Source organism: Mus caroli, unplaced genomic scaffold, assembly GCF_978045245.1.
Source record: "Mus caroli unplaced genomic scaffold, Mus_caroli_1 scaffold_3, whole genome shotgun sequence".
NCBI classification, from domain to species: Eukaryota; Metazoa; Chordata; class Mammalia; order Rodentia; family Muridae; genus Mus; species Mus caroli.
In genome coordinates, this window is record NW_028227258.1 from 89,390,882 (window position 1) to 89,414,100 (window position 23,219).

At 32.3% G+C, this 23,219-nt stretch overlaps 1 protein-coding gene across 1 annotated transcript in view; it reads left to right on the forward strand.

The window, feature by feature from the left end:
• The first annotated feature begins 4,976 nt into the window (after positions 1-4,976).
• The window catches only part of Si (sucrase-isomaltase), a 74,720-nt gene continuing 56,477 nt past the window's right edge, over positions 4,977-23,219 (forward strand). Inside the window, exons 1-11 of the mRNA XM_021158399.2 lie at positions 4,977-5,094; positions 6,155-6,261; positions 10,708-10,825; positions 11,498-11,607; positions 13,566-13,717; positions 15,492-15,663; positions 18,404-18,503; positions 19,068-19,180; positions 19,811-19,936; positions 21,551-21,682; positions 21,770-21,889. Of these exons, the coding sequence (XP_021014058.1) occupies positions 4,977-5,094; positions 6,155-6,261; positions 10,708-10,825; positions 11,498-11,607; positions 13,566-13,717; positions 15,492-15,663; positions 18,404-18,503; positions 19,068-19,180; positions 19,811-19,936; positions 21,551-21,682; positions 21,770-21,889 (1,368 nt within the window). The remainder of the gene's footprint in view (positions 5,095-6,154; positions 6,262-10,707; positions 10,826-11,497; positions 11,608-13,565; positions 13,718-15,491; positions 15,664-18,403; positions 18,504-19,067; positions 19,181-19,810; positions 19,937-21,550; positions 21,683-21,769; positions 21,890-23,219) is intronic.

Genomic DNA, 23,219 nt, shown 5'->3' on the forward strand with positions numbered 1-23,219 from the left:
TCTTAAATAAATCTTCCATGGATTTTCTTCATCTCCACCTCCCCATCTTCTATTACCCTACACTTAATAGTTTCCTATACCTTACTTGTGTCCTTTTGGCTTCCCTCTTCCTCAATATCTGTTATCTATTCCACTTAGTCATATCTTATTTAGTATCAGAGTATATACTCAGTCTTGTATGCCTTTAAACATACACATAAAGATCAAATTAAGATCTACCTTTGACAGAGAAAATATGATTTTTATGTTAGTAAATCTGGATAAACTCAATAAAATTGGAAAAAAATAAAAGCTACTACTTAAGATGTATTAAATACACAAAAGAAGGCATAAAAGAAAAATGAACAAACATTCACATTTTGTCCAAAGGTATTGAATGACTTTAAAAGTACTGATCCTAATATAGGGTGAATAAAAAGAAATGCAACAATGGACTGAAAATAAACTGGTTTCCTTGATGTACACAGAGGATTAAAACTGATGCTAATGGATTAAACTGAACCTTAAAAGCCATCTATTTAATTTCATAAATCAGTGCTTTATAATTTTTTGATGAGTAATTTTCCAGTTTATGGATATGTTGGAATGATTACTTAATTTACTTCAGGTAAAGTAAAATATGAATCAAGTCATTATGAAAACTATGATATAAAATTCATGTATGTCTCATCTATGTCTATTCTCTAGAATTTTAATTGATTTTTCTTAACTTATAGATGAATTCTGTATTTACTTCAACTCTGTCATTTCCTCTTCTATCTTCTCATCTGCTTCCCAAAACTTCCTTTCCTCTTCATGATTTCTTTTTAATTATAATTGAATAATTATATAATTTTAATTATATATTATTTACATATACATGTCCTATAGTTTATTTAGAGTTGCTACTGTGCACATGTCTGTTTATGATTGGCTATGTGGCCATGTGGGGTTGGATAACCTATCAGGGAGCTTAAGAAAAGTACCAAGATAAAGGTACCGTTTCTCAATAGCAATTGATTGCCTATAGATCTTCATCTAGGGGTGAAACTTTGTGAAAATTTCCCCAACATTGTTGGCATATAACCTGGAATTGTTATTATGCAGAACTTGTTGCATAATAACTTGTTGGCAACCACATTATTGAGAATTCATGAATGTAACTCCCTTATTATACACAAGAGACAGCATATCACAGTCAGATTCTTCATCTGACTCCACCAAACTTTTTGCTATATGACCTAGCTATTGACAGTGAATAACTAAAGGATTCTATCTACTAAGAAGATACTTGCTCAACATTGTTCATTAATATACTATTTGTAATAAAATGTAAATAATCCAACTGTCTTTTAACTGAAGAATGGATAATGAAATCATAGTTATATTTATAATAGGTCTATTTAACTCTAAAGAAAATTAAAATTAATAAATCTATAAGGATATGGGTAGAAATAGGAAATATACTGAGATAGATAGATAGAGATAGAAAGATAGATAGATTATACATAATTTATGTGAACTTAAAACATTTAGAGGAATAAATCTCACCACAAGAGCCATAGAATGAATATATATATATATATATATATATACACAAATAACAAATTATTAGTGTTTGCCTGTCATGAAAATTTACTTTTAAATTCTTAGAATATTTTGGACACTTCCAAAATAATTGAGGGTATTTCTGTCATCTTTGGTTGACTCCCAGAATTTGAGTTCCAGACACCATTAATGCAACACTACAGTTTGTAAACAGGATTTGAAGGAATCGTGTGGAGATGACTTGTTAGCATCCTCTCTGAGTGCAAGCTGTAATATTGTTGAAAAGTACTGTGCAAGTTGCCAATTTTCAGAAAAATAGTGGAAAATTCTAGGAATCATGACAATGACTGTCCCAGCAGTATATACCCAATGGTTAAATAGTGGGCATTTTATGTAAGGAGTAGTCAATAACTTTCTAATTGGTCTTGAGGTCCATTCAATAGGAGGAAATCCTCCCCTTGCACTAAAAATGCAGCCAACTACTCATGGCTGAAGAGCTCATAGGCCCAGAAGATAATCTACTACTTCCACTTTTCTGAAGCAAAATAGCGTCTAAATGTATTCTAAAATATATATTTCTACAAGCAGATTAGTGAAGATTTCACTTCTTAAACATGTTCCTTTCAACAACAGATGGAGACAATTACAGAGACCCTCAACTGGTCAAAGTACAGAAAATAAGGGACTATGGGGTACACAGTCCTAATTAGTACATCTATGATACAACATCTATAAGATAAATAGTAGAAATGAAAGTTTATTTTATTAGTTTTTAAATTTAATTTCTTATGTTATAGAAGCAACAGCTTGAGAATAAAAGAGAATGCTACCTACTCCTTTATTTGGCTCTTCTTTCATCAATAGTTTGAAGTCTTCAGAATACATTATCTTCTTATAGTTTAAAAATATATCTACCCATGTATATGTCATTTTTTGTTATAAAGTGATTGAATGTCTTTTTTAGTTATATTCTTATTTGTTTTAGTTCCAGCTTCCCAATGGTCATTGTTACTTTGGAACTTAATGCAAGAGCCTTTTTTTTTTTTTTTTTTACCTTACATACATTCACACATCATTTCTAGAGCACATGGGGAGAATTGATGGGATTTTCTGCATAAATTCACAAAGTCTATATGTCAGAAGTATTAGCCTCAGATTTTCTGTTACATTGAACTTACTTTTTTGCTCATGAAGGCCAGTTTAGGGCAATTCTCATCCTATTTCCCTGTAACTAGAAGTTTTTCATCTCTCCCCTGAGTCTTATAATGATTCAGTCATGCTGGCCTTTTATTGTTTATGTTCACATTTGTACTCAGATTGCCTTGAAAGGGAGTTGCTCTATCCTTTGTGATCACATTATTTTAGAATTACTATGGTGAAAACAGAGTAAGAGACAGGGTATAGAATCCAAGTACTAGGTAAGAGTCAAAATAGAGTCTCCTTGTGACAGTAAAGGTGAAACAGAAGTAAGAGGTCATGAAAATTTTATTCTCTCACTGAGCATACTATTAGGCAGTTCATTTAGCCTATTTTGGGATAAAGATATATATTCTTCCATAAATTTTGCCCATAATTTTGTAGGCAATGTACATCATTTTGCTCTACAAAACCATGTTCATAATATCTTCAACTAGCAGCATAATCAATTCTCTAAATTTTTCAGTATGGACTGAGAAACATTTACATTGGTTTTGTAAAGTAAATTAGTGTGATACATTAAAATAAATATACGATATTTGGACCCTACACTTATTTTTTCTATGAATTTTCTCAGTTCTGTAGTCTTGGAGATAATTTTCTACATGATTAACTCTTATGTAATTATTATTTTCATTTTTTATTTAGATGAGTGTGATTTTAATTATTTCTCCATTCAGTAGGTCAGGAAAGAAACAGCTCCAATATCCTGTATAGCAGAAAATGAAGGAAACTTAGAAGGAATCTGAGAGTCTTCTTGTGATGTATCCTGTGATTCTTTGCATTCTCTTGGGCCATTTCAACACTTGTGGTTTAAGATACATGCTCCAGACTCTGGTTTATAATTGTAAAATTTTCCCAGTTAAGTATTTATTCTTTCAAATATTTTACAAAATTTCAAAAATTTCCATTGTTAAAACAGTCCTACTTTCCCAAATAAACTCAAATTTCATGAAATGAGATAATTTTTAAAAATTATTAAAGGATGTACAGATTTTTTCAAATAAGAAACCCAAATTTCAAAGTGGATTATACGTTGTTTCAATATTTCCTGCCATCTAGAAGTGAAAGACTATAGAAAAAACACAGTTATTAATTAACTTGGCATGTCAGAGAGGTATATTTATATAAACTGTTTTCAGGGATAAGGCTTCAGCAATTGAATGTTGAACAGAAGAATATTAAACATTGATAGGCTTGTGAAAGTGCAATAAAACTTTATGAGTAGTCAATATATACCTGAGCAATTTTCTCTGATCATTACTTAAACAGCCTCGCCCAACTCCAGCACAACACAGCAAATACTACAGGCTATGAGCTAAGGTAAGTCTTTAGGTCCCAGTATGTAATTATGGTCAGTTTTTAAAACAAAATATGTTTTATGCTAATTATGTTTGGTATATCTGCTTATTTTAAAAATAGTTAAATAGTAAGATTCTCATTTTAAGTATGCTTCTTCTTCTAATGGCAGAGAAACAAGTTCAAGTTTTATGACACAGATTTTTTTTCCAGAATGCTCTAACATTTTTTTGTCCAAATAGAAGTCTAATCTTGGTTTGGTTTAAATATTTTTAATAGCAGAGAATATAATTGAACTTTTGTTGAAAAATACTGGGATACTCTAGGTATTGTGAAAGTGTTTATTTAGGAATATTTATATAGGCGGAAGATATTCTAGATTTATTAAATATTTAATTGTTACTAGCAGAACATTAAAATGACATCAAAATATCATCTAATAAAATATTATTCATGCAAAATTTGTTTATCAATTTAAATTTCTCCTGAAGCTTTGCTTAAAATTAGCATGATCTGAAAATAATTGCTGTAATTTTTAGCCACAAAATGGATAATATTAGTTCTCATTGTGAATATGCTTAGCAAATTTGTTTTTTTATATAACCTTTATCCTTGTTTTATGCATAATTTTTATTCTTACTTTCATAAAGTAGGGTTGATATCATATAGCATGCATTTTCAAGTCTTTTTTTACATTATATTGATTTGCAAATATAGTTTTTTAAAATTTTTTGAGATTATAATATAATTACCTTACATGCTTCCCCCTTTCCTCTTTTTAACACTCTCTCCATGTTTTCTCTGAAATCCTTGACTTCATCTGTAATTGTTGTTGCATGTATAAATGCTCACAGCTATGTTATCTTAGGCATTAATGCATAGAGATTCATAATTTATTGTGGCTTAGTTACAAAAAAATGTCAGTTTAAATACAGTTTCCTTTCTTCCCTCAGATGGCAAAGAAGAAATTCAGTGGATTAGAAATCTCTCTGATTGTCCTCTTCATCATAGTAACGATAATAGCTATCGCTCTTGTTGTGGTTTTGGCTACAAAGGTGCCTGCTGTGGAAGGTAGGTCACACTGTCTGCTTTAAGCAGTGGAGTGAAGTCATGGGAACGTCATTCCACAGTAGCTGTGGGTTTAAAACTTTATTGGTGTTGTTAGGGGGAAGTAATGAACTAACTCCCACAAGTTGTAAGGTGTTCTCTTACTTCCTGAACCATGCTACAACATCAAAGCAAACCCTTCCCCAGAGTGACTAATGAATAAATAAATGAGATTTAAAATATTTGTTAGATAAAGTCTGCGAAATGACTTGAAATGTGAAGAACTTGAACTTGGTGTAAATTCCAAAATTACAACTTTTCTGTGTGCATGGAAGTCTCATGTTTTCAATAAAAGTCACTACATTAAAGGTTTTGTGCACTTTGACAATGGTGGACTTCCCACTATACATTATATTAAATAAAGGATATGAGGAAAAAAGGTGAAATGTTAAAATAACTTAAATGAATTGCCAGTGTGCTCTCCCTCTCTCCCTCTCCCATTCCCTCTCCCTCTCCCCCTCTCTCTCCCTCTCTCTGACACCCTTGAGGATACCAAGGATTTTGGTTTGGTTTTCAAATATATGAACAGTCCATGAATGGTGTAATCAATATTCTTTTTATCCTTGTTATAACTAGTGAGATAGAGAATACATGAAAAACTACAAGGAATGAAAGTGAAGGCTTCGGGCTCCTAGTGATCTTTCTCTATTATTATCAGAGTCTCTGCATATTATGGACTTCTGAACTGTCTCTCTATCATTTTATTTTGCCAAATAAGGACTGAAAATGATGGTAACTGTTGCACTTGTGTCAAACACCAGTTACAGATCCTCTCTGTGTTATTATACTTTCTTTCTGTTGTTGACAGCTCTAAATTCAGCATTCCCCTTTTCTAAAAGTCAGATTATAAATACTATTTTAAAATTATATTTATTCTTATTATTGTACTGACTGAAGCTTAATTTTGGGGGGATCTTCTGGAATCACAAATTGATTTTGCTTTAATTATGAAAGAAATGAACCCACTTGTTAAACAAAGTATTCATTACTTAATGAAATTGGTTTCTATATTTTCTTCTTCCAGAAATACAAAGTCCAACTTCAACCCCTAGTCCTGGAAAGTGTCCGCCTGAACAAGGTGAACCTCTCAATGAGAGAATAAACTGCATTCCAGAACAACATCCAACAAAGGTCTGCCAAAAATCCTCTGGATGATTTTAGAAATATAAACAGCATTATATGAAGATATCTATTCAATATAGAATGACTGTATATTATTAAAGATTTGAAGATAACCTTCACTTATGCTCCCATTACTCTTCTGTATAAATTTGTGACAGAATTGATGTTAATGAACCCCCTTTCAATTTGTTTGGTTATTTCAAATTAAGAGATTACTTTCCATCCAAACGCAACAAGCTATATAACTAGCTTACCATGCCTTCCTGAAAGTGTTATTTCCCTTCTCTCCTCCTTAATGTTCAGGACCTTATGTAACACTCGCATGGTTTAAATTACACTATTTGTAGTGGGGAGTCTTCAGAAGAATTTCTAGAAAAGTATATATGATTCACCTTTCTAAATGTATTCATATTTCATTATATGAAAATAAGTGGAGAAACTTGTTGGATTCGTGTAACCATAAGTTGACTCAGACTTTTTAATTCATAAAACTTTGTGAAAACAAAAGTCAATGAGTGTATGTGTTTTATGTTCATATTTGACAAGTTCTATAATGTTTGTGTTTAAATCTCAATTCCACCCTTGCTGTCACGTGACATAATGAACGATTTGCCAGTCATTTTATGCATCATAAGTTGCACAGTGTGTTCTAATTTATCAGTAACTATACAAAACAATGAAGTATTTATCAGTAAACTTACAATAATGACTTCTTTTATCAGTTGATGAAGCAGCGACTTAAATCAGTGCTTACTGTTATACACTGAGAAAAGTGGGTATCTGATCATTGTTATTTTCAAGAAATGATGGAAGATTAATACTGAATCCTTTTAGAAAAAATATGACTATTCTAGGAAAGTGATATATAAACAGGCAGTGACTTGACTTTGTCATCCTAGGTCTTTATTGTTAATTCTGTCTATTAAGTTGATGAAAAATATTTTCTTTTTCAATATTCATGAGAACAGTAATAAACCAAACTCATGAAGTAAACAAATTCTAATTCAGTCAATATATTTACATTTGTCATTCAAAAAGACATTTGACATTCAAGAAGCCACAGTGAGCCCAACATCATGCTGTGTGCCTGTAATTCTTGCTACTAGAGAAGTCCAGGACTAGCCTGGTTAAATGATCCAAGTGTATTCCTACATATCTGCAATGCATCTTTGTGGTAGAGTGCATACATTAGCATTTCACAGTCTGGATTTGATTCAAAGGATAGGAGAGATAGTCAAATTGGAAGACGGCAGGAACTGAAAAGGAGTTTCTTGATATTGAGATTAAAAAAATGAGTCAAGATGATTTAAATGAGATTGTGTTATTAAATGTACTCTCACTCATTGAACTTTAGACTTAACTCGAAATTCAAAGAGTTTATCATGGTAAAATGAATAGGTCATTAGGATTTCTGCAAGTGGGAACAAAGTTCAATCTTAGCACATGTTCCAAAATTCAATAGGTCTGAGTCATTAATCAGTGTCTTAAAATGGTTTTAATTAGATAATATTCAAAGATAATTTTTATTACAGAAAATTGATAAATAAATGCTGAATGAACGAAAACTAAAAAGTCCCAGAAATCAGGAAAATGGCCTAAATATACACTTTAAAGAGAACATTTATTCAAATTATGCTTCATGGATTTTTATATGTATTTTCCATAATACTTTCTCAGTAGTACCTTATCAAATCTTTAAGATACTTAAACCATTACTTTCCATTATTTTCAGTGATAACCTAAAGGAATAACTTATTAACAGTGTATATGCAACTGTAAATATGAAATTATCTATTGAATAAATATTATGTCCCCAAACAAGGCATTTAATTTAAATTAATCAAAATTATTATTTTTAGTTAATTTACAAAACTTTTATTAATTATAAAAGTTCTCTTGCATTTTATATATTCAAAGATTCATCATGATTTATAAAATATTTAAATATGAAATATGCTACATATTGTATACAGAAGACATGCATATGTAAAAGTTCAGTAATAACAAAGTATGGAAGAGTCAAAATGATAATGTAATAAACAGCTAAATTCTTACTGAAACTGGTTTAGTTAGCATAGGTTGCAATAGCAAATACCTTACATTTTCTACTTCTGCACTTATTTTCCATTGCTCTGAAGTCTAGCTGTCTGAGACAAAAGCAGACATTTTCACCAATTTTTGGTGAGGACTTGGAATTTGTTAAGTATATATGTTTATTTAAATCATTCCCACTCCTCCATTTGTTTTTTTTTTTTTTTTTACCAGCAACTTCTATCCCCTATACCCATCACATTCATGACCTCTTTTTTTCTTTAATTATTATTGTTACATACACATATATAAATGAATAAATACAGCTTTCTAAGTCCATTTGTTGTTGCTTGCCTGTGTACCTTTTCAGAGCTGCCCACTTGGTATTGGATAACCATCTAGATGGCTTATCATTGAGGAAGATTCATTTTTCCATCTCTCAGAAGTCATTGATTACCTGTAACTCTTCCTCTAGGAGTGGGATTATGTGAGATTGCTCCATTCACACTGATCTATCCAATGCTGGCATTATTATTCAGCTTTTGTGTGGGCAACTGTATTGTTTAGATTTCATGGGTGTGTCTTCCCTGTCATATTTAGTAGTCACTGTGCCATAGTAGAGAGATCCTGTTCATAATGAGCCCTAGGTGTAGGGTTGGTAGATATATCAAATGGAGTTAGGCACCACATTGTTACTTGCTCTCTTTATTTTGACACTTTGTAGCTTTTTTTTTTTTTTTTTTTGTATGGTGCAAAAAGACACTTGATCAGGAGTGAGAGTTCTGCCTCTCCATGGGTTTATCTAGAGAGAATTTTTCTACTGATGTTGTAGATGGTTCTTCTTGCTACTCTCACAGAAAATTTCTTCAATATGTAGATCAGAAGGAGGAAGTTGGTTTTGTAATGACATTGGTAGTCTTGAATGAGTTAAATGAGGGTCTATGCTATGACTTTATTGTAGCCCCTATTCTTCTTTAAGGTTCCTATTATCAAATATAGTAATATGGGGAGAGAAGAATAGGCCTTCCTTCATTGTTTTAGCTTGAAAAGAAAATGTTACACGACTGATTCAACCTAATACATATATAAGTATACATTAGAATTCTAATTGTAATATACATATATACTCATGCCACATGATAAAATAAATATTGGGGGTTTTTATTGCAATTTTATTTATGGGATTTTACTGAAATTATGTCCATTAATAGATTGAATGTGCCTTAATTTTCTGTCATTTAAGCAAATCAAAAAGAAATATGAAATCAGAGAAATGAATAAAAATATTGACAAACTCTTAAAATTGTAAATAATAGGAGGAACAGCTAAACAAACAAAAAACATTAAATTCCAAAAGATAAACCAAAATTAATTCTGGTTACCTTTAAAGCTAATAGTTTTAGCCTAATCCTATAAAGTATTGTTTTTTTTATAGAAACCCATACACCTGTTTGGATGACTACACCTATGTCTGGTTCTACTTTTGTGTTTGAACTAAGTCAAAACAAAACATTATGGAAAGACTACCCAATAATGCTCATTATTTTACAGTAGGATTTTGTGTTGTTGGGGACCTTTTGGTAGGTTACATAACTAGGGATAAAACTGTCTAAATAAAGACTTCCCATACCTGATACTATAAAAGATATTAACTGATCCTTTAGCACTGTTGTTTTCAATGTATATATATGTATGCTTCTGTAAATAAATATTTTACTGGATGTGAAGACAGTTTAATGTGTACATTTGATTGTAACATGTACAATTTAAAATTGTTTTCACAAAAATAGTTATGAAAACTTTGTACCAATAAGTATGTATCATAATTAAAACTTTTATTATATAGATATTTAGTTACACTGTTAATAAGGCAGATCACCATGTTATGCAACATGTTAAGTATGCACTAATGACTTCCAATTTTTGTGAATTTTTTCATGTAGTTAGTAAAATTCCTGTGGAATCAATATTTATTTTCTAATATTTATTAAAGTATGGTAATTTGTTGTGACTACTTAAAATAACTCAATTACTAAAATGTTCAGCTAATAATTTTTTTTTTGAAAACCTGTTATAAAACTCTGGACTGAGACTGTGCTTAAGTGGTCAAGCAGTTATCTGGAGTTGACACTCGTATTTCTAATAAGCCCTAGTCATTGCTACAAAAGGTATATGTAACTGAATTAAATCTAGATTTTGAGTTATGTAACCTCACCTGAATTTGATAGCTAGCATAGCATAACTATTCAAAATCTTCTTGTTACCATGACGAAAAGGAAAAAATAGACAAACGTAATTATCCAGAGGGCAAAGGGTCTTAAAACGTGTGTGTTTAGAGTATTAATGATAAGAAAACAGACCTAGTACATCTGATTGCATTGCCAATTACGTTTTTTTTTTGTTTGCTTAAAAATATTTTTCCAGGCAAAATGTGAAGAGCGTGGCTGTTGCTGGCGTCCGTGGAACAACACTGTTATTCCTTGGTGCTTCTTTGCAGATAACCATGGCTATACTGCTGCGTCACTCACGAATGACAACACTGGTAAGAGTGCCCCCACCATGATAGCCCAATATATGTTCTAAGTTGAAAGAGTCTATTTTAAAATGTTCTTTGAAAAGAACATCTTCAATAAGTACACACATCAAAACTTTTTTTAAAAATTTTTTAATTAGATATTTTCTTTATTTACATTTCAAATGCTATCCTGAAAGTTCCCTATACAATCTCCCCACCCCCTATCCATCCACTCCCACTTCTTGGCCCTGGCATTCCCCTGTACTGTGGCAGATAAAGTTTGCAATACCAAGGGGCCTTTCTACCCAATAATGGCCGACTAGGCCATCTTCTGATACATTTGCAGCTGGAGACAAGAGCTCTAGGATTACTGATTATATTGTTGTTCCACCTATAGGGTTGCAGACCCCTTTATCTCCTTGGGTTCTTTCTCTAGCTCCTCCATTGAGGGCCCTGTGATCCATCCAATAGCTGACTGTGAACATCCACTTCTGTGTTTCCCAGGCACTGGCCTAGCCGCACACGAAACTTTTAAACAATGTATTGAGGATTTTTTTTTTCAGCGTTGCCTCATGTAAAATAAAAATAAAAAGTCATTTGTAGCAGTATAATAAAATTACTAATATGAAATAAATTATTAGCAATTGTCAATATACAAACTATTTTAAGTGTCTGAGCTTTTCTTTTCCATTGTCCAAGGACTTAAAGCCACACTGAACCGAATCCCTTCTCCCACTCTATTTGGAGAAGACATTAAAAGCGTCCTCCTCACGACTCAGAGTCAGACCCGTAATCGTTTCCGGTTCAAGGTTTGACTTTTATGATTTCTAAAAATTTACTTGTATTTATTTTATGAATGTAAATTTTGTCTGTGTGTCTGGGGGAGGGGCGAAGGAAGGAGAACAGAAGCCATGTAGCAGAGTCCAGCAGAGGGCGATAGATATCCAGGAACTGAAATTATAGATGGTTCTGAAGAACCACGAGTATGCAGAGAACTGAACCCAGGTCCTTGGCAAGAACAGAAAGAGATATTAATTTATTACAAACCATCTTTCCAGCTTGTGATACTTCTAAGAAATCTTTTGTCTTAAGTGTAGTTGAAGAAAATATTCTTTCTCCTTCCGGTATATTGTCCATCCTCAGAAATGTTTATTCCAAAAAGATAACTAAAACACTAGTTACCTCCTTATGTGTCCTTCTCTCCTTGAAGACAATACCAATAATTTCTTCTCCAGAAATTTTTCAAGAATTAAAAAAAAAACCCATGTTTGATTTAAAACACTTAGGCTATTGTCTTGAGAAGGATTGTAGCTCAATAAGTGTTTGTATTAAATTGTAGACTACAATGTATTATTATTTAAAATATTTTAACATTTATTTATTTATGGATATGGATATATTTATTGCCAGTGTGAATGTTGTTACATTTTCTGCTGACCACTGAAGCCAAATGAGGTTATCAGAGCCTTGGAATGGTGTTAGAGATGTTGGTTAATCACCTAGTGCATACTAGGAATTGAACCTGAGTCTTCTCTTTAAAAGGGTAGTGTTTATTCCTAACCACGAAAACATCTTTCCAGGATGCTTTCTTTTTTAAAATTTGTTTTGAGATAAGTTAATAGTACTGTATAAATGCAGTGCGAAACTTCATACTTCAGCCTAAAGCAAGAGATTACTGGTTTACTTGAAGCCGTTAGTCACATACATGTATGGGAACACACACACACCTATAATTTGGAGAAGAATATAACTCTGCAATTTTTTAGAACATATTCAAAATATTAAATGACTTAAATTATTTATATATTGAGTTTTCCATTGATAAGAATAGAACCCACCGGAAGGACTATACTGAAAACGTACTGTATTACCAGAATGTGTATTTAAAAAATCCATTTCCAATATCTTCAATATTGCAAAAAACTGGAGTAAAAGCCACTGCAAAACAGCAGGATAATTGATAATATTATAAGCCGGGCGGTGGTGGCGCACGCGTTTAATCCCAGCACTTGGGAGGCAGAGGCCAGCCTGAGTCTACAGAGTGAGTTCAAGGACAGCCAGGGCTATACAGAGAAACCCTGTCTCGAAAAACAAACATACAAAAAATTGATATTATACATATGATATATGTCATATTTATACATAACAGTTCGCTATTTAGATCACAAAATTTAAAGGAATAATGGGTTAAGGAAGGACTGAACAGAGGAATTAAACAGGAGTTATGAAAATGTTATATAGCTAATTATTTTTGTAGTTATATTCCTGTCAAGATGTATACTTAGAAAATATTCTATACTGCAAGCTTAAAATCCAATGTGAAGCTCTACATCTTCCTTTATAGTGGTATTTATAGTTTAGAGTTTCATTGAGATATATAGATTTGGGGTCTGGTTAATTTCAGTTTGATTTATTTCATCTGTGAGTTTTTAATAAAGTATTTTTTAAAATTAAAATTAAATGATCACTCTCTTCTTGGGAACAATTCAAGAAGTGGATACTAAAGCCCTTACAAAATTATATGTAAAATCCTAGTTTTCAACGATATTTAGTGACCCTATCTCTTCTGTCAATAAATATATTTACTCAATAACATAACTCTCAACCAATTAAATATAATTATTTCTTGATATTTTGTATGACATATCTATGTTACATATGTAATATGATATAACATTATAGAGATAGATAATTTCATAGCTTGTGTGCAGTAATTCAGAGATGGGTATATCACAATCACTTACTGTTTGTGTTAAAATCTGGGCAGCTCACAGATCCAAATAACAAGAGATATGAAGTGCCACATCAGTTTGTTAAAGATGAAAATGGAATCTCAGCAGCTGACACACTGTATGATGTCCAGGTCTCAGAAAACCCATTCAGCATCAAAGTTATCAGGAAAAGCAACAACAAAGTCTTGTAAGTTATGCTTGGGTCTTGCTCTCATATCAATCCAAATAGATAGCCAGTTCATAAAGAATATACAAATTTCTCCCAAAAGAGTGACAGTCTAGATCTATGAATATTATGATAGAATAATTATTGTGCTTCTCATAGAAGAAAGAATCTAAAACACAAATTTAAAAACATCAGTTCAACCAGTCAACCAAATGCCTGGTAGAAACAAGTGATAAATGTTTGCCTTGCCAATATCCACTCATAGTGGAAATGGTTGCTATGTATGTACCCTTCATTATCGCACCTTCTCTGAAACAGTTTTCAGAAGTAGATGGTTTCTGCTGAGTTAAGTATGAATTTCCATGACAATGTCAAAATCATTCTTTTTCACACATAAAAATTTAAATACAAGTTAAAATTTTCATTTAGAATGTATTGTCTGGTGCAGGGAGTAATTGTCTCAAAGATTTTAATAAAATTTAGTAATTTCCTATAAAAGTCAGCATTCATACAGGTAGCACTATACAAATATGCACATATATACATATGTATATAATAATAAATAATAAAGCTATGAATTTTAAAAGGCTGAGCGGGGATATATGGGAAAATTGGGGGGAGAAATAGGAAAGAAATTATGCGATATATTATATATATAAAACCGTTATAGAAATAAAAGAAATAATGTTTTAAAAAGAAAAAGTCAAGATACAGGCTTGTTAACAGGTAACGTTAATTAAACAATGTTGAAAATCAAATCTCATAAATTTACTTTTACTGAATATATTTGGACATTTCTCTAATTTGCTTTGTGCTATGTCATAAAATGTACTTACTTCTAAGCAGAACAGTCCAGCACAAGGAAAGAAATTCTTCATTGAATGACTTACATTACATAAAACTCTCAAGTCTGCAGCCCTATAGGTGGAACAACAATATGTACTAACCAGTATGCCCAGAGCTTGAGTCTCTAGCTGCATATGTAGCAGAGGATGGCCTAGTCGGCCAAAATGGGAGGAAAGGCCCTTGGTCTAGGCCCCAGTTTAAGGGAATGCCAGGCCAGGAAGTGGGAGTGGGTGGGTTGGGGAGCAGGGGGAGGATGGAGGGTATAGAGGATTTTCGGAGAGGAAAGGGGATAGCATTTGAAATGTAAATGAAGAAGGCATCTAATAAAAAAACTCTCAAAGAGTCTAACCATAGAATTAGTAAAAAAGGATGTATATCTTGGCTCAGGGCAGTGGAGGATAAGACACTTTTGCTAATGTGTTACACATGGGAAAATATTGTTTTCAAGACTTTTGCATGATACTTTTATCGTTTTGGGAAACACTGAATTTTTAAATTAATTTTAGAGTGAATGGAAACCAGTTTAGTGATGTATTATACAAACATAGTACCCAGCACAATGAGAGTAGTTTAAACCTGAGTCTGCAGAGTATGATTTTTAATTTTTGAATCACAACTTTATTTATCTATTTATTATGTTGCACCTGTGTAACATGAACAATATTGGTAGGTATATTCTGAGCCTGAAAAGGACTAGAGGGTAAGTAAGACGCCTATGAAAACCTTTATTGATGAAAACAGAGATCTATTGTAACCATAAACAAGTTGTGTCTGTGTGACAATTTGTACTTCTCCCATTGATGACTGCAGCACTTAAGAACTCAAATATTCTGAATAATGTCAACATTAAACTAAAACAAGGGAATGTTATGTTTATACATTTATACACATGCCTCTCTCTCTCTCTCTCTCTCTCTCTCTCTCTCTCTCTCTCTCTTCCTTTGCTCAGGTTTGATACCAGTATTGGCCCTCTGGTGTACTCAAACCAATATTTGCAGATTTCGACAAGACTTCCAAGTGAATATATTTATGGCTTTGGAGAACATATTCATAAGAGATTTCGTCATGACTTATACTGGAAAACATGGCCAATCTTTACTCGAGATGAGATTCCTGGTGATGTACGATATTATTTTATAATTATTTATAGAGAAAAAGTTCACACTGAAGAAGTTGATACAATCAATTTTACTTGGTTATTATTTTTGTGAGAATGTCGATTAAATTATTTATACAACAGAAACACCTACCCTAGAATTGTTTCTAGTTTTTTAAAAATAAAAATTGTCTAGAAAAGTCTTAACTTTATTATAGCATTTTCAAATATAATTTGTTTCGGTTGATCCTCCTACACCTTTCTAGAATCCTCTTATTTTCCTGTACCCCAACTTGTACCTTCTCACCCCCCCCATAACTTCTCAACTTTTTCTGTTTTATGTGTTCTGTTACTGCTTTCCCTTTTCAACATTAATCCTCTACCCATCATGTTCATTTTTCTGATTACACGACCTGTAACACGAGTGAAGGAAAACACAAAGAGAGAGGGTGTAAGTTTAAAGCCAGGTCTCAGATCTGAGAGGGGACATTAGGACATGTGCCATTTGTCTTTCTGAGTCTAGATGATCTAACTTATTACAGTATTCTCCAGCCCCACTTATATTCCTGAAAAAAATCACTTTTCTTTAAAACTGAATAAGCTGTGTTGTGCATATTTATTACATTTTTGTCATTCATTCTTTAGTTGTTGGGCATCTAGTCAGATCCTTTTCCTTGCTATTGTGAGCAGAGTAGCAGTAAGTCTGGATGTGAAGATCTCTTTGGTAGGATACGGAGCCCTTTGGTTATATGCCCAGAAGTGGTATATATCATAAATATGCTAACTTATTTTTTATCTTTTTTGAGGAAGTCCCATACTAACTTCCATGGTGGCTGTTTACACTGCCAAGATCAATGATTGCTGTTCCTATATCTACACATCCTCATCTGAGGTTTCAGCCATTTTTTAAAAAACTTTTTTAAATACTTACTTTATTTTTATGTGTATATATTTTTGCATGCACCTGTTGATGTGTACCATGTGCACGCCTGACAGCTGCAGAGGTCTGAAGAGTTCATGGTTCCTCCTAAAACTTGAGCTACTAATATTTCTGAGCTTTCATGTGGGAGGGATAGAGTTCAGGTCCTCTGCCAGCGACCCAAGTGCTTTCACCGCTGAGCCAACACTCCAGCTCACATTTGTTTTCCTAGACGTAACCAATATTATTTAATAGAAATGGAATCTAACATATAATTTAATTTTTATTTTCCAAGTGAATAAGGATATTTAATACATTTTAAGGTATTTACCAATTTTTTGTGTTTCCTCTTGCCAGAGCCACCTATTTAATTCATTATCTCAGTTACTATCAGATTAATTCTCTGGTTATCTTTTTATTCTTTATTTATCCTAGTTATTAACCACCCTATCTGAAATATAGCTGGGAAGTATTTTCTGCAGTTCTTAAGACTATTGCTTTGTTGTTTTAATTATTTTTGCAATGAAGATATTAATTTCACTTTAAGAACTCACTTTAAGAACTGGTTCAGAATGGTATTCTCTGTGCCGAACTCTTGAAATATTTTTTCTGATTTTTTTCTACTAATTTTAGCATTCCTTCAACCTGTTTGACTCATTTTATGTGAATTTTATTCAGAAAAGATACATGGATCTAATTCACCTTAATGAATTCACCTGATAGAAAAATCTTAACTTCTCTGACTTTTATCAATACTTGAATATGTATCTGAAGATAGTGACTGCTCCTTTTTTATTTTTGTATTGTGGTTAAAGCTTGGTGGAATAATTCCAAATCACAATCTGTTCATAGGCTGAGGTATCTATCTTCTTTTAGTCACAGTCACTTGCAGTTTTGCCCAGTTTTGGATGATCCACAGTATAAAATCACCTTAGACATTTGGTTCTTGAAGGGAGGTGGGTTTTTGTTTGTTTGTTGTTTTGTTTTTGTAAATACTATATCTCTACATAATAAGTTATATAAAAGTACATGTTACATATTACAACATTTCATGGAAGGATCATAGTCACATTGTTTTACTTTTGTGTAGATTTGTTTCTTGTATTCATGTGAAATTCATAAGATTAAAAGATAAACCACTAAAGTTATTTTTACTTATTACTTAGTTATCTCTACTATTTTTGAAAACCAATGCTAATACTATTGTTTCACCAAATGAATAAGTGGATAGTTGGTACAGAACGACAGATAAATTCTAGCACTTCTTGTTTTCAGTGTTGACAGCCTTGCCATCTGAAGTAAACACCAGGCAGAAAGCTTCTTCCTTCTGTCTTTTTATCCAGGCTCTTCTTATGTTTCTGTCTGAAACCAATTAGAAAGTCTTACATTTCCATTTGTCCTAGTTGTTTAGGATTTGGCTGGATTATGTCATGTTCTCATCTGTTCTTTGAAAACAGATCTAGTATAGACATTGTTCAGGGTCCTGTGGGAAAAAAAGGGTGTGTGTGTGTGTGTGTGTGTGTGTGTGTGTGTGTGTGTGTGTGAAAATCAGCACAGCTTATTCAGATAAATTTAATTCTAATAAAACAAAGAGAAGCAAGCAACATATTAACACATGTCAATGTCTCTTCTGCTAATATAAAGTTATTAACTAAAGTACATTATATTATTTTTGTATCTTTTATGTGACATACAATAAGGGGAAATAGTGTAGAGCTGTAGAAGGGTAAATTACAAAAGCAGTTGAGTTTGTAAAATCCGTTTTAGCAAATATCTTCATTTTGGTTTAAAACATCTTTACTTTGTATCCAGTTATATATTTAAAATTTAAAACTTCACCTTCCAGAATAATCATAATCTCTATGGGCATCAGACATTCTTCATGGGCATTGAAGATAACTCTGGCAAGTCCTATGGTGTTTTCCTTATGAACAGCAATGCAATGGGCAAGTACAATTTATTTGATAATATGCTTATTATCCATATACATTGTATAAAACTGAAATATAAGTACTTTTCTTATTCCAGTCACAGATATTTGACTCCACAAAAAAAATCCACTCTATTTTGTAAACAGTGGCATAGTGTGAAATTATTATTAGAAGATTTTAAAATTTCATTTTAGTTGTGAGTGTTCTTATATGGGAAAGTATACATAGTGTAGTGATGCATAATTAATCTTAAGCTGCAATAAACAATTGAGATATGGTTTTAGCAAAATATTTGTTCCTATTAGGAGTCCGAAACTTGTGCTTTGCTATAAGATTTTCAGAGAAGTCATGCCAATTTTGGAAAAGGGCATCTTGACAATCTTTCATATATCTTACAAGTGGCAGCCTTCTGTATTTCTACCAAGATATTCCTACTGTCAGTATCTTACTTCTCCTTAATAATTGAATATTATACACTGATATGGCTAACAAGATGTTCTTTAAACATGTTTCACAATTGTTTTGTTATTGAAAACATTTTACAAATTATGTATATTTTTTCCTATTTTTATTTTGTAGAGGTTTTCATCCAGCCAACACCAATAATTACTTACAGAGTTACTGGTGGCGTATTAGACTTTTATATATTTCTTGGAGACACACCAGAACAAGTTGTTCAACAATACCAAGAGGTTGGTTTCAGGATGAATTTGTAAATTATTTCCCACAATAATTTACTTTAAGAAATCATTAAAAAATGACTTGTATGTATGTAATGTATATTTTTATTTAGATTAATTTTATGACTAAATCACTGAGCTCAGCATTCACTCATTGGAGCTGTTACATACTCAACCTTTAGTTATGATTGTTTTAGATAGAATAAAGCAAAAGTATGTATCTACTTTGGGAAAATAGAAATAGCTAATAAAAATGTGGATCATCTATGAATTTAATCAAAATGCACTATGAAAAAAATTGTTCCTCTTCTGTTATAATTTCCTTTACTATGCTTCTATTCCTGTCTTTAATTTTTTATGATAGACAAGTATATTTTTGAAACTGTTATTTTGCTAAATGTTTCTTTATCACAAAGCACTCAAATATGTAGTATAGAACATAAACTTAGTGTTTTGATAAGTATTTATAAGAAAATTGTAGCAGATTTGGCAGATATAAACTGAATTTAGATATGATTCTGATCTTACATTATTTTGTTAAATGAGTGCTAAAGGTGTAGTAGAATAAAAAGCTCATCAATATTAATGATTCTAAAGGCATTTCTCTTTGTTGAAACTAATTAACTGTCCATTCATCTCAAGCTCATTGGACGACCAGCAATGCCAGCATATTGGAACCTTGGCTTTCAACTGAGTCGCTGGAATTACCTGTCTTTAGATAAAGTGAAAGAAGTAGTAAGAAGAAACCGGGAAGCTGGCATCCCATATGTAAGAAGAGTGGAGGGTGTTAGGGATTGGGGGATTGTAGGGCAAATGGTCACATACAAGGAAATGACTCAAAGTGTCATGACACATGGATACATAAAGTATGTTAGATCAAGAGTTTAGAATATTTATACTTATAAAACTGATTTAATGGTAAATTTAGTTTGTATCCATATTTGATGTCTATAAGTTGGTTAAGTTTTTGTACTTTCTTTTTTTTTTTTTTTTTGAGACTATAATTACATCACTTTTAGTTTCCTTTCCATCCTCCAGACCCTCCAATTTCTTGTTTTTAAAAAATTAATGACTTCTTTTTTATTAATTGGTCAAAATATTCTTTTGAAGAACTTATCAGAGGGTGTACTAGTAAAAATCTTTTGTTATTATATTTTCATTTAAATTTTGAAAATTCATACATGAGTGCTATATTTAATAATTTACACTCTTCCTTTCAGTAGTACCTCATACCACAACTTCTCAAATTCATAATCACTTATTTAATTACTATTAATACACACACACACACACATACACATGTACACACACACACAAACACACACACACACACACACACACACACACACACACGTCTTGTCTAGCACATTTGATGGTGCCAGTATCTGTTTAGGGCTGACCATGTAGGATTAAGTATTCCAGGACATGAGCCTGGAGTATACCGATCTCCCTCTAGTAACAGCCATTCATTACCAGGAAAGTGCTTCTAGAATTGGGACTTGTGCATTTTCTTCCTCCATGCTGATCCAACAACTGGCACTGTCATTGGACAGCTCACATTTAGGCAAACATCTTGTTAAGAATTCATGTTGCCACTTCCTGTCACATAGAGTGACACTATGTCACAGCAAATTTCCTGGTCCTCTGGCTCTTACAATCTTCCTTTCCACTTTTCTGTAACACTTCATTGAGTCTGTAGGGATAGCATTGTAGGTATATCAACCTGGGATAAGAAAAGTTTCTTTAATTCAGAGTGAAAGCTGCACTTATCTGTGGGTATAATGAATGCAATAGGAAATTAGAAATGTTTGGAAAATATCAGTAGTAGGGAACAAATATGTGTGTGTAAACAGAATAGCATTGTTTTTTTAAATAATACAGATATCACACAAACACACACACACACGACTTGAATACACGTTACCAATAAGACATATCAATGGATTACCCATTAAGAATTTAATATTTAAAAATGGGATAGTCTAGTTCTAGTGGAGTAGTTCTGTAATAGAGCATTCCTTAGATTTTAGCTTTCATAACAAGCACTTAAAAATGAAACAAACTAAGCAAACAATACGAATGAATGAAAGTAAACAGTTTGATAAGCAATTCTACTTTTTCATTTCATAAACTGCAAGTTAACTTATGGCTCTTTCTTGAAACAATGTCTGTCTCTGTAGATCAGGCTGATTTGCATTTTGAAACTCTCCTACTTCCCTCCAAATAGTGAGATTAAATTACATTAGCATGCTTTCCAAGGAGTAGCTTGAATTTACTGTCAACTTGATCACTCTCTGCATAATACAAATGCTTGTGCTTAAATGTTGAGGTTACCAGAAAACTCTTTCTACTCACACTGAAACCAACTGTGCTGCTTTTCAGGATGCACAAGTCACTGATATTGACTACATGGAAGACAAAAAGGACTTTACTTATGATGAAGTGGCATTTAAAGGACTTCCTGAGTTTGCTCAGGATTTACATAACCATGGACAAAAATATATTATCATCCTGGTAAAGATAATTTGTGTAATAAGACATTTTTATTATTATGCATTTGTATGTTAACATGTTACCTACAGAATATTGTTTCTTCATCAGGACCCTGCAATCTCTGTACAAAAACGTGCAAATGGTGCCGAATATCAAACATATGTGAGGGGGAATGAGCAAAATGTTTGGGTGAAAGAGTCAGATGGAACCACATCACTTGTTGGAGAGGTAAGTTCTCACATTCATTAAATTCATTGGGCTCTGACTTTCTATTTTGCAAGTAGTGCTGGTGTAAATGTCGTGTGTGTGTTTGTGTTTATGGGCTTTTCTCTTTGGATATGATTTTTAATTTTGCAAGGAAACTAGCAAGATGAAACACTCTGTAACAGATCATTTAAACTCAATTATCAAAATGGAATCCAATAAATCTGATACACTTTTTTAAAATTCCTGTGAAAATTCTTTAATGTTTACATTAAGAAATTAATATAAGATATTTGCAAATCAAGTAAATACAAACTACACACTTAGTTTTATGGCTTACATTTAAAACTCAAAATAATGTGAAGTTACTGAAAATGTTGCAAGGAAGAAAACTGAAATATCCAAAATTGGGTTAAAATTTCAAAGATCACAGAGTTAATTATGAGTAGAAGTCTTTGCATACTTAACGTATTTACATCGGTCTGTACGTCAATCGATATGTGTATGCAAGTGAGTGCAGGCATAAGTGCACCATTGCATGTATGTCGGGTCAGAGAATAACTTGGATATCAGTTCTTGCCTTTACCTTGTTTACACACAGTCCCATATTTCCTGGTGCATTTGTGAGGCAAGCTGTTCCAGAAGTATCCTAGGCTGTTTCTGTATCTTCCCATTCCTTCTTTAGGAGTACTGGGATTTCAGAGTGGCTACGGTTCTGGGAATCTGAATGCAAATCTTTTGTGGCAAATATTTCACTGATGGAGGCACCTTCCCAGCCCTTGATGTTTGCACAGAAGAAATGTTACTAGTTGCATAGCCATACCTTGTGGCAAAAGCAAATATCTACTAGACACATAGCATTGGTAATTCACTGCTGTGTTTAAAAACAAACAAACAAACAAACAAACAACATAAATAAAACTGTGAGGAAATAAAAATGTAAATATGTATTTATTAAACCATAATTTATAACAATGATAAATATTGTATCTATCCTTACTGTATCTTACAACCTTAAATTTTCCAAGACAGCATTTTCTCCTGTGATAATAAGCTACACCAGACCCACAAAAGTCCCTGCCATTTCACAGACTATGCTTTTTGGACACTTGTCACTATTATCCTGGCCAGATCAAAAAAATAATAAATAGTGTTTATCTGGTTTTAAAGCTATGTAAACTTGTCATCATTAACTAGAAATAAATTCTGCCTGCCTGTGAATACTGTTATTTGAGGAATACATAAAGAAATCATAGTCTGAAATTGCATGCATAGTAAAGAGGCAATATACTATATCTCATCTGAGATACAATAGGATCGGATCTCTGCTACTTTGAGTTCAAATCCTGCTGAC